The sequence below is a fragment of the Cebidichthys violaceus genome, unplaced genomic scaffold (assembly GCF_023349555.1).
Source record: "Cebidichthys violaceus isolate CVI_PGR_0920_01 unplaced genomic scaffold, fCebVio1.0.p SCAF_16, whole genome shotgun sequence".
Classification (NCBI taxonomy): domain Eukaryota; kingdom Metazoa; phylum Chordata; class Actinopteri; order Perciformes; family Stichaeidae; genus Cebidichthys; species Cebidichthys violaceus.
In genome coordinates this window covers 13,838,843-13,851,824 of record NW_027176329.1, presented here as the reverse complement: position 1 = coordinate 13,851,824, position 12,982 = coordinate 13,838,843, and the positions used below count along the sequence as shown (strand labels likewise).

The 12,982-nt window shown below is 39.7% G+C and overlaps 1 protein-coding gene across 1 annotated transcript; it reads left to right on the top strand.

Moving 5' to 3' along the window:
• Window positions 1–4,210: 4,210 nt before the first annotated feature.
• eif3eb (eukaryotic translation initiation factor 3, subunit E, b) lies at window positions 4,211–12,872 on the top strand. The gene is made up of 13 exons (XM_068711414.1): window positions 4,211–4,305; window positions 4,773–4,890; window positions 5,293–5,410; window positions 5,561–5,603; window positions 6,255–6,359; window positions 6,479–6,604; window positions 7,050–7,174; window positions 7,543–7,669; window positions 7,770–7,871; window positions 10,398–10,507; window positions 10,828–10,930; window positions 11,112–11,246; window positions 12,516–12,872. Exons 1-13 carry the CDS (start codon window positions 4,216–4,218, stop codon window positions 12,552–12,554), a joined length of 1,341 nt encoding a protein of 446 aa, XP_068567515.1. The 5' UTR covers window positions 4,211–4,215; the 3' UTR covers window positions 12,555–12,872.
• Window positions 12,873–12,982: the final 110 nt, after the last annotated feature.

Sequence of the window (12,982 nt, the reverse complement as noted above, 5' to 3'; positions counted from 1 at the left end):
AGTACATGTCGAAAAAATTCAAAATATAGTACTTTTAAAAAAGTCACAGTATAGCATGTGGAATAAAGTCTTAAAAAAGTATATTTTGTGCATTGAGCAACAGCAGAATGCACAAACAAACTATTGAAAACAGAGCATTGAAGTTCTAAGAATATATAAAAAGTCAAAATGCTTGAAAATAGTGAAACATTTGCATCACAATTGTACAGTTACAAAGTTAACAGTGATATGGAGAAGCTATTTGCTTGGTAACTTCTGTTTCCTGAGTTAAATTATTCGTACTGTCAGTTCTATGGAAATCTTGCTTTACAATTCAGTACATACATCCACGCATGCACACCCACATACGTACCCACACATACACAAACAGGGTTTGAAGGGCTAGCTATCGTTTGACCTGGAACCTGTCTGGAAAAGTTCCAGCCTACAGCAGAACTTGGGGCATCAGATGAGGTTAGAAATGTATTTTTGCTGCCCGTGGGTCATTTATAGTTGGTGGCAGTCTGTCTGGATGTGGTCTAATGTGAAGAAGACGGTATGTTTGCGTCTAGTCTTGCTTGAAGTGTGGCACACAGGTCGGTGAGCCCCTGGACCTGAAAGGATGGAGGCCGCAAGATTCACCCAGTCACCTCACCAAAGATGCCATCCTGCTCATCGGACATCATCTGCTATTTGTACACTCTGCCTCGCCTCCAGCATCTGTAAACAAAATCAGCACAGACAATCACTACTACTCAATGCAATGTTGACACAATTCTCATCCAACATATTGATTTAAATATACATTAAAAAAATGTAAAGTTAAAAGAGTGTATTTCGAAAAGAAGTTTCAAAAGTGGCATAGTGAAATAAACAGGCCAATTATGACACCACTTTCCTGTGGACAAGAATAACTTAAAAAAAACTTTTAGTCAGGTGACATTGGAGCCTTCCTTGAGAAAATGCACACAAGAGAGACCTTCTTCCAAGGCTTGACTTCAGAGGAAGAAAACACATAATCATAACTTTTTAAACAATTAAAAAAAAAAAATAACAAAATATTTTTTTATATTGTTTAAAAAGTAATGATTATATAAAAATCCTTCTTTTTACATTGTAAAAATACATTGTGATTTCAAATTTAAACACAAGAGAGACCTTCTTCCAAAGCTTGCAGGTGACTCGACAGTGAAAATAGCATAAATTTACAAAGCAAAATGTTTAAATGAAAAGACATCACATGACACCACTCGCCAGCGGCAAGGAATTACATCCAAAAACCCAATTAGTCAAGTGAGATTGGAGTATTTCTTGAGAGGATTAACACAAGAGAGACCTTCTTCCAAGGCTTGTCTTCAGAGGAAGAAAAAACAAATAATCATTACTTTTTAAACGATTAAAAAAATACTGTATAACAAAAACACATTATTATTTAATTGTTTAAAAAGTAATGATTACATCAAAATCCTTCTTTCGACACCACTCTCAAGTGAGCAAGGAAGTACTCCAAACAATTCTTTTGTGATTCCAAAATTAAACACAAGACAGACCTTCTTCCAAAGCTTGCAGGTGACTTGACAGCGACAATAGCAGAAATTTACAAAGCAAAATGTTTAAATGAAAAGGAATCACATGACACCACTCGCCAGCGCCAAAGAATCACATCCAAAAACCCAATTAGCCAGGTGAAATTGGAGTATTTCTTGAGAAGATTAACACAAGAGAAACCTTCTTCCAAGGCTTGACACAATCATTACTTTTTAAACAATTAAAAAAATATATTTTAATTGTTTAAATGTTTTGACATTGTGATTTGAAGTTAGCTCATGCATGCGAATTTGAGGGGTTTTAATTGTGAAATGCTACATCAGAATGTCCTGGTTCTCTCTGTGGAAACCTTGAGATGGTCTGCTATCAACCTGAGGTAAAATGATTAAGTAACTATCCACCATTTCCTCTAAAATCTAATCTGAAGTTAGACAAATTGTATCATGAATGTGATTTTAAGTTAGACAAGTTGTCGAATGTGATTTGAAGATAAACAAATTGTCGAATGTGATTTGAAGTTAGAGAAATTGACTCATGAATGTGATTTGAAGTTGGCTCATGCATGTGATTTTGAAGGGCTTTAATTTTGAAATGCTACATCAGATTGTCCTGGTTCTCTCTGAGTGACACCTTGAGTTGGTCTGCTATACACCTGAGGTGAGATGATTTTGTAACTATGCACCATTGTGATTTGAAGTTAGCTCATGCATGCAAAAAAGTAATAGTATAGTATGTCGAAAAAAAGTTTAAAAAAAAGTCATCGTATAGTGTGTTGAAAATTTTAAAAAAAGTCATAATATAGTATTTTGAAAAAAGTCATTTAGCAGACTCTTTTCTTCAATGTGACTTACAATTCAGAATCTATCTACACACGGCAGCAATTTTCGGGTTAAGTGTCTTGCCCAATTGACATGAGACTAGTAGAGCAGGGGCTGGGGATCAAACCACCAACCCTCTGATTTAAAGGCTGCACTGCTATCCACTTAGCCACGGTGACCCTTGTATTGGTTGTACCCATTGAAAAAGACATACATATAGTATGAAATTAGACAAATTGTCTCATGAATGAGATTTGAAGTTAGCTCATTCATGCAATTTTGAAGGGCTTTAATTTTGAAATGCTACATCAGATTGTCCTGGTTCTCTCTGAGTGACACCTTGAGTTGGTCTGCTATACACCTGACGTGAAATGATTTTGTAACTCTGCACCATTTGTGATTTGAAGTTAGCTCATGCATGAAAAAAGTAATAGGAGAGTATGTCGAAAAAAAGTAAAAAAAAAAAAAAAAGTCAATAGAATGTCCAAAAAAATACATAGTCATAGTATAGTATTTGAAAAAAAAAAAAAAAATCATAGTATAGTGTGTTGAAAATTTAAAAAAAGTCATAATATAGTTTTATGAAAAAAAGTTTAAATTTTTGAAGAGCTTTAATTTTGAAATGCTACATCAGATTGTCCTGGTTCTCTCTGAGTGACACCTTGAGTTGGTCTGCTATACACCTGAGGTGAAATGATTTTTTAACTCTGCACCATCTGTGATTTGAAGTTAGCTCATGCATGAAAAAAGTAATAGGAGAGTATGTCGAAAAAAAGTAAAAAAAAAAAAGTCAGTAGGATGTCAAAAAAGGAAAAAAAGTCATAGTATAGTATTTTGAAAAAAAAAAATCATAGTATAGTGTGTTGAAAATTTAAAAAAAAGTCATAATAGTTTTATGAAAAAAAGTTACAATTTTTGAAGGGCTTTAATTTTGAAATGCTACATCAGATTGTCCTGGTTCCCTCTGAGTGACACCTTGAGTTGGTCTGCTATACACCTGATATGAAATGATTTTGTAACTATGCACTAGTTGTGATTTGAAGTTAGCTCATGCATGAAAAAAGTAATAGTATAGTATGTCGGAAAAAAGTAACAAAAAAAAAAGTCAGTAGAATGTCAAAAAAGTAAAAGAAAGTCAAAGTATAGTATTTTGAAAAAAAAAAAAAAATCATAGTATAGTGTGTTGAAAATTTAAAAACAAGTCATAATATAGTTTTATGAAAAAAAGTTTAAATGTTTGAAGGGCTTTAATTTTGAAATGCTACATCAGATTGTCCTGTTCCCTCTGAGTGACACCTTGAGTTGGTCTGCTATACACCTGATATGAAATGATTTTGTAACTATGCACTAGTTGTGATTTGAAGTTAGCTCATGCATGAAAAAAGTAATAGTATAGTATGTCGGAAAAAAGTAACAAAAAAAAAAAGTCAGTAGAATGTCAAAAAAGTAAAAGAAAGTCAAAGTATAGTATTTTGAAAAAAAAAAAAATCATAGTATAGTGTGTTGAAAATTTAAAAACAAGTCATAATATAGTTTTATGAAAAAAGTTTAAATGTTTGAAGGGCTTTAATTTTGAAATGCTACATCAGATTGTCCTGGTTCTCTCTGAGTGACACCTTGAGTTGGTCTGCTATACACCTGAGGTGAAATGATTTTGTAACTATGCACTATTTCCTCTAAAATCCCATCTGAAATTAGACAAAATGTCTCATGAATGTGATTTGAAGTTAGCTCATATAGCTCATGTGTGTTATTTTGAATGGCTTTAATTTTGAAATGCTACATCAGAATGTCCTGGTTCTCTTTAGGTGGTACCTGGTTCCGTCCGCGCTGTGTTTGTCAATAAAGTCTGTTTTTGAAGCCAGTCAAGATGGCGGACTACGACTTGACAACCAAGATAGCTCATTTTCTGGACCGGCATTTGGTTTTTCCTCTTTTGGAATTCCTGTCCGTGAAAGAGGTACAAATGCCTTTGCTTTGCACAACGCAAAAGTATGACGTGCTTGTTTATTACGGTGTACTTATACATGAATACACGTTTGTAGCGGGCACAGATTCATCCTCAGCTGGCTAACGTGAGCTGGCTAGCTGTCACGTACGATATATACTTCAGCTGGCAGCTGACGCCAACTAAACTAACGTTTAAAACGGTAGTGTTGCTGGCAGATTAGTTATATATAGCAGTCAATTGCTGCGAAGCCGCAAAACGGAAGTATTTAAGACTCTATTACGCTTCTTCTTGTCGTTACCTAGTGTGTTAGTCCGTAACGGTAGCTTAGTTACTACAGAGGATTAACGTTTGCCTACAACCGGCTGAATGTGACGTGTTGTGGTGTCTTGAAGTCGTTTCCCTTTTTCTGGTTGTACAGATGTTTCTCAAACACAGTCTGCGTCCCAACGGAAACTATATGTTTGTGTTTTGAACAGATCTACAATGAAAAGGAACTCCTTCAGGGAAAGCTGGACCTCCTCAGCGAGACAAACATGGTGGACTTCGCAATGGATGTGTACAAAAACTTGTACCCAGACAAGGAAATCCCACACTGTATGAAAGATAATAGTTTAATCGTTTTCTTTTGGTTCAATACCATTTAATTCTGTCGTAACGTCTAGGTTTCAAACAGTACAACGTTGTGTGAACCTACTAAGCAAGGAGAAGCAGATTATCAGTCATATATTAAACCAAACAAGAATACTGGATGTCTCGCTATGTGGCCTCTGTGATGTCATAACATTGACCAGCTGCTTCAGCGGTTTGTTGATCAAACCGATCAAAACATAAAAGTGCCATAATCTGGGTAGTGCTTGGTTAATGTTTAAATGGAAACATCTTTCCTATATTTTCCTCCTTGATGCTGGCAATCTTGTTCTTCTCCTCCTCCATTCACTCTAAATGCACCACTGCTGTAACAGCGTTGTGTTGATGTGATAATTGTTTCTGTCTCAGCGCTGAGGGAGAAGAGGAGTACTGTGGTGGCCCAACTGAAGCAGCTCCAGTCAGAGACGGAGCCAATCGTCAAGATGTTTGAAGACCCCGAGACGACTCGACAGATGCAGTCCACGAGGTCAGAGCGACTCGGCAAAGAAATGCGTCTCTGTGAAATGATTTTCTCACTCGTCGTATTATAGTACTGGCAGTATTATAGTATGTGTGACAGTATGTCTGTGGACTGTTAATGGCCCATCTGACATCCGTTTGATTTATTCTTCATCAGAGATGGACGGATGCTCTTCGACTACCTTTCAGAGAAACACAATGTAAGTGTTGAAATGTTAAACGGCGTCTCCGCACACCTCGTCGTGTAAAGAGTGCACTGAATTTTGATCTGTTAAGGCGGGTTGCACAATGTGTTTTTGTTTCCATAACAACCAGTCTCAGAATCCTAAAACATCCAACGACACCCACCAATGTGCTCATTACTCACTCGATGATTAGAGTCACTGCTCATTGTCAATGGTTTCTTTATTTGACCTTTTTTATATAATCGATTACACATATATGAAGATATTGTCCACATCATGTGCACTATACCCTATAAAGAGGACTTGCTGTTAGTGAGAGAATGAACAGGCTTTGCCTGAAAAAATGAAGTATACTGTCACATTCCCTAATCAGCCCCAATGTGTCAGCCTTGCAACCTCTCACAGTTACATTTCAAAGGCGCTAGCCGTGTGAAGAACAGTGGGTCAGAGTGACTGCCCTCCAGGGCTATATACTGTTTAAAGCCACATTTATTAGAACACTTCTCCTCCTCCTTCTTAATGAATCTTTACCAGCTCAATAGCAGATAGAGATGGCAAACCTTTCAGTAAAAGCCAGACTTTTCCTCCTTTTTAACTGTTTCCTGGTCAACCTTGTTCAATGTGCTTTAATCTCTGTATCTCTTGTTTGGTTTTGTTGTTTCTCAGTTTCGACAAGAATACCTGGACACACTGTACAGGTACGCCAAATTCCAGTACGAGTGCGGTAACTACTCTGGGGCTGCAGAATACCTCTACTTCTTTCGTGTCCTGGTAAGAGTACCCACATAAGAATAGAAAAGGTTAAATACAGGTTTTTTGTATTATTATTTCCAGAATAAAGCTCATTCTGTTTTGATTGTGAAACACATAATGTGTTGCTCTCTGCTCAGGTTCCCTCCACAGACAGGAATGCCCTGAGCTCTCTGTGGGGGAAACTGGCCTCTGAGATCCTGATGCAGAACTGGGAAGCAGCCATGGAGGATCTGACCCGACTAAGGGAGACTATCGATAACAATGTAAGTGAATAATACTTTATGATGCTTACGGATGTCATCGGGATTAGGTGGTTATTAGCCGCGACAGTGTCACTGTTGTTGTTTTCACTGCAGCCAGCGAGAGCTCAAGACGCATGTCGATGGGAAACGTGGGGGAGGGGTCGCCTGTTAGCCATCCAAAAAACGGAGGAGTTTGACGCTAACAGCTAAATTTAAAGCACTTTATTTTTCAAAAGGATGCAATGTTTGGTTTTATAACTGTATTGAAGCACTGTTTTTTTTTAAAATAGTCCAATGTTGTGTTACATCAAATGCATTGGTATGCATTACATTTAAAACAAATTTAATTGATTTTTAGACATTATTAGACACAAAATATGCTAAAATCGTAATGCACAGAATTTAGAAAAATTCAAAGGGAAGGCAAGTTGTATGCAAAAAAATCTAATGGAATCTCTCTTTTCAGTCGGTGAGCTCTCCTCTCCAGTCACTCCAACAGAGGACCTGGCTCATCCACTGGTCCCTCTTTGTGTTCTTCAACCACCCTAAAGGCCGGGACAACATCATTGAGCTCTTCCTCTACCAGCCTCAGTGAGTCTCCGTGCTTTCAATACACAGCAAAGAACCGGCGGCTTCTACAAATGATACAAGGCTCGCACACGGGCGTGACGGTGCTGTCACCCAGAGCGTGCGTTTCATTCTTCATGTCGCTGAAGAACGTACGGCTGGCTTTGTCTTAAACCAGAGCCCTTTTATTTAAAGGACCATCATAGCTTGAAGGCCACCCTGCTACACAAGTGTACACGTTTGGTTTGGAATTGTACCATTGTGTATTTACCACGTGAATCAAAGCTTCTGCGTGTTTTCTTTTGGAGGAAAATTGCCCAGTTTTGTTTTGCGATGATGACGTTTGTTGATGCCACCGTGTGCTGCTTTTGTGTTTTTTTTTTTTATTTAAGGTACTTGAATGCAATCCAGACAATGTGCCCACACATCCTGCGATACCTCACAACCGCAGTCATCACCAACAAAGACGTACGGAAGCGCAGACAAGTGCTCAAGGACTTGGTGAAAGTCATTCAACAGGTAAAGTCAATAAGTGTTAGCGGAATCATTTTTAATCCAAAGTGGCTCGAGGGTTCGGTCTACATTTGAATGAAGGTTTCCCTCTCTTTCACTCCCGCAGGAGTCGTACACATACAAGGACCCCATCACAGAGTTTGTGGAGTGTCTCTATGTGAACTTTGACTTCGACAGCGCCCAGAAGAAGCTGAGGGAGTGCGAGTCGGTGAGGATAGCTTCCTGAAGTTTCTCCTTCTTGACAGTGTGTGTTTGTCGTGGTCTCCCGGGACAGAGGGGTGATATGAAGCCTCCCTTAGCTATGGCGCTCTGATCTCCTGAGCCCAAAGCATTTAACTTTGCAGCCATTCAGCCTCAGCAAATCCATGTCTGGCCTGATTTGCTGGCTCTTACTTTTATTCAGTTTGATTTTCAAAGCGGAACAGATGTCAGATTTGGGGCTCGGTTGCCTTCTCTTTAGAAACCCTGCAGTATTTTTTTTTAGTTGTGTGTCGGAGGACCACTTTGCCCGTTCTCCCCCGTGAATTGGCTTTTACTCCTCTTGTGTGAATTATGCAGTGATTGCGAAGGCCTCAACTATGCTGTCAGATACGGAGAGTGAGCTCTCAAGGAATCTGCTGGTTTTTAATCGTCAGGGGAATTTAAATTTACATGTTTTTGTTCATTTTCCCTCTAGAGATCAACAACATGTCTTAATTACTGTAAAAACAAGTTATTATGTTTTTCATGAAGGTCTCCTGCTGTGTGAAGAGGACCTTTTGATTTATGTTGAATATTAATGTCAGCAGTGGACCCGGTTTGTCTCACTCACACGATGAAAATGAGTGAATTGGTAAAGTAATATTTATGCTTGACAATGGCACCTTTGTTTGTGTGTTTACGACAGCGAAGCATGGAGTAATTGGATTTCTTACACAATAGCAGCTCCTTGTGAAATCATGATGCCACATCTCTTTTCAAAATCTCAGACGCTAATATATTCATAAATCTAAGGTCCTCTGGAGATTTGAGATGGTCAAACATCCCATTTGATGTTTCTGTGATTGTTGCTTTAAAACCACAGATGGAGACGTCTCAACATAATCTCCTACTCACACACACACACACACACACACACACACACACACACACACACACACACACACACACACACACACACACACAAAAAAATCCTCCAGATGTACCCAGCCAGTGGCTGATAGATGATATAGTTGTAGAATTGCTCAGCCCTAGTATCCATCACATATTTATAGCTGTGAGCATTAGTATTTGGACTTCTTTTTTTTTACAGAGGTAGAACAATGGGCCTTATGTAAAAATCAATAGTACAAACAGTTCTTAAGTTTTGCTCATTTAAATGGGCTACTGGTGCTGTTGTATTACGCTGCGATATCAATATAAACATCTCAAATTGCAAAACGACTTAAGTTGTTTGACCCGCTGGTCTATCGGCCATCAGGCGGCGTGCTGTGGAGAGGCCGTTTCCACGTTACAGCGTTCTCTGCTGTATTTCAGTGTTAGTACGACCCTCAGGTGACGCAGCATTAACGACACTCGTTATTTTCCCCACTAATCCTTTGCCTTAGCAGGTCCCTTCATTCTGCTGCTGACGCTGTTAAAATCAGAGGCTTTCCTTTTCTGGATCTTTTGAAAGCAGGACTTTAAATATAGGACATATGGGGCAGGATGCGTAGCCGTAAGCTAATTTTGATAAGTAATTTCTTTCTTTGCGGGGCTCGTATAAAGGAAAGAAAGTTGTCCGTGAATATGAGATATGAGGCTTCAGTTGATTACAACTCCGCCTCTGCATTGAGGAGGTTGGTTTATGGCGTTTTGCCGGTTTCACTCGTTGTCTTCTTGCTTCTTCGCTGAATATTTAGTTTGTACGCCGTGTAACGTTTCAGAGAAAACTGCAACGAACAGCGCGTCTAGCGTCAACGTTTTTGGGCGTGCTCGTAGCTCGCGCGTCACCTTTGGGTACTAGTCTGCTACGCGACGGTATTAAGAAAAGATGTATATGACATTATTGGAGCGCTAATCGTTATCCAAAGTCCGGAGCGTTTGCTGATTCTGACGTGGCTCACTCGTACGAGCCCTCCTTTAGGAATAAAAGTAGGAGAAAGTTGAGATAAGAGCAAGGAAATGTTCTTGTACGAGCTCCATTCTCTTGTTTTTCCATCTCAACATCAGCACATGATTAGCCTTCACACTCACACCACAGGAAGCTCCTATGCAGCAGATAACCTGAGGAGATTTAGAAGCACATTAATCCAGAAATGTGCATTTTAATGAGGAAAATTACCTTGTGTGACCATATAATCTTTGAGAATTGGTAAATTTGAACCAAAACAAATTCCCAATCATCCAGACCACATAGTTTAGACCGAGACATTTTAATGCATGGGTGGACAAACCAATAGCTGGAAATTCTGGCGGAACAGCCAGCCCGCTGTAGATAGTTTCCAGAACATCATATGCGGTCATGGTGCAGTGCTGTTCTGTACTCCAGTATACTTATCATTCCAGTATAACATGGATGTGGTTTAAATTATAGCTGCACGCACATTATGTTTTGAAGACGACTGCATGTATTGGAAAATGTGCCGGCAGAGAACTAGAGCTAGTAACTGAAGGAACACTTTGTCTTTTCCAGGTTTTCCTCTTCTGCTTCCTACCTGTGAATGCTTTGTGTATGACGTGATCGATGGAGCACTGTGCTCTTTTTGTCCTCCAGGTTCTTGTGAACGACTTCTTCCTGGTCGCTTGCCTCGAGGATTTCATCGAGAACGCCCGTCTCTTCATCTTTGAGACGTTTTGTCGGATCCATCAGTGTATCAGCATCAGGTAGGCCGTCTTTTGTAACTAACAGGCGTACTTGTCAGGAACGGAGTGTGCTGTTCCTTTACATTTGTGAAGGCACGGTTCCTTTTCAACGGGGGGGGGGGGGGGGGGGGGGCAATGAAAGCCTTTTTTTCAACTTCTGTACCCAGATGATTGATGTTCTCAGTGCTCCACATTCTTTTTTGAGATGTCATCCATGTCCTGCGAGTTTGTCCAAGTACATTCAACAGTGAACTATAAAACGAGTTTTAAAAGGCTGTGGATTACCCCAAAGGATATTTACTCTGCTGAAATGCCCTTCCTCCTTTGCTCTCTCCACTCAGCATGCTGGCAGACAAGCTCAACATGACGCCGGAGGAGGCGGAGAGGTGGATCGTCAACCTCATCCGTAATGCCAGACTCGACGCCAAGATCGACTCCAAACTGGTGAGGCTCCGCATTCACTGATCCACTTTCAGTCGGATGAGCTTCAGATCACAGAGCCTAGCATAAACAGCCCTGTCTAGTCTTCTGATTTTTGCTCATGTAAGACTGAAAGCAGCATACAAGTGTTTGACTGGTGGTGCGTTAAAGTCAGTCCTTCATTCGTGTGAATTTTGTCCCTCAGGGTCATGTGGTGATGGGCAACAACGCGGTGTCGCCGTACCAGCAGGTGATCGAGAAGACCAAGAGCCTGTCGTTCCGTAGCCAGATGTTGGCAATGAACATAGAGAAGAAAGTGGCCCACAGCAACAGAAATGAGGTAGACAAAGCTCTAAACATGGTGTATGCATGTGGACATAAGACTGTATGTAAGAAGTGGGTGGAGTCACTGGGACGTCACCCGTTTTTTTTTGGTTTGTAGGCTGCTGTTTTGAAGCCTCGGGCCATCTTGTATTTTGGCCGTCACCATCTTGTTTTTTTGTAACAGAAGGTTGTAACAACCGAATGCTAAATACGACATTTTTAGGCGACTTTCATGAAGTGAAAACACACTGTGAAAGGGTTAAAGTTCAAACATGTAAACACAGATGACTCCCAGAATGGACAATGCCGAGGTAGTGACCTGTCAATCACAAGCTAGCCCCGCCCTAAAGCATACCCTGCGTTACATTACAGTCATTTAGCAGAGGCTTTTATCCAAAGCGACTTACAATTCAGATTCTATCACATTAGGCACACCGTAGGCAGCACAGCTACGGGAGCAATTTTGGGCTTAAGTGTCTTGCTCAAGGACACATCGACATGCAATTAGCGGAGACGGAGCCGGGGATCGAACCACCGAATCCTTGATTGAAGGACTGCCCTGCTCTCCACTTAGTCACGGTCGCCCTTTCTGGTCTGTTTGACTCTAAATGGACCATCGTTTACTAAATGAACATCATGCTGTAATGAAGAAGACTTGAAACTAGAGATTGAGACCATAAACTCATGTTTACAATGTTTACTGAGGGAATAAATCAAGAGAGAAGTAGAGTCATTTTCTCAGAGACTTCTATACAACCAGAGGAGTCGCCCCCTGATGGTCTTTAGAGAGAATGCAGCTTCAAGGCACTTCTGCAGTGGCTTCACTTTTCAGAAGCGGAGGTTGCCGCCTGGATGTGAACTCTTTACCCTTTTAGTAGTATCTACTGTTGAGGGTAAGAGGATATTAATACTGTACATCATCACTTTCTTTCTTATTTTTACTTTAAACCGACCAAGTTGGGACTTGGAGATTGTTCAAGGCGCGATTTATTTATTATTTTTTAATTTTTTTTTACATTTTTCTTAAGTTTATACTGGATCTAAATGTCTCATAACTCACATTGTGATTGCTCTCCTGTCATGTCGGTATGTTCAGACCTCTGTCCTACTGCCCTCCAATGAATCTGTGTGAAAACACAACATTCTCATGTAACTCTTAAACTTTCCTCCTCGTCGATAGGACAACACAACATTTTATTTTGGGTAAAATACTCATGATTACAATTTGAGTCATTTGAGTATTCATTTCTTCTAATGTTTGTTTTTGTTTTTTATATTTTCTCAGACTCCAAATTGGGCTGCTCAAGACTCTGGCTTCTATTAAAATGGAAATCGGCTTCAAAAGGATGCAGATGGCTCTACTGGATATTATTTAGGCTTTTTATTGAATTTATTTATTTATCAGATTAGCAACTATTGTTATTTAACTGGCAGCATGACTTCTGCAGTACGAAATGTCAGAGAGGACAAGTCTGGATTAAGACATCGTCACCGAGGTATTATTTATTAAGTGGACACTTTCTTCATCATAACTTATTATTATATTTATTCTGGTATCAACTGTTGATTGCTAAAGTATTCACCCAAACTTTAGTTTATCGATCCAACCGGCAATTAACATTAAACAATTTTTGCCTCTTCAGAGAGATTCGTTTCTTCTTCCTCTAGTCATATCTGACCACTAGATGGCGCCATTGGTTCATTTTTGTTTCCCGCCGTTTGCAGACAGTTGTAGCATTTCCTAAGGCAATC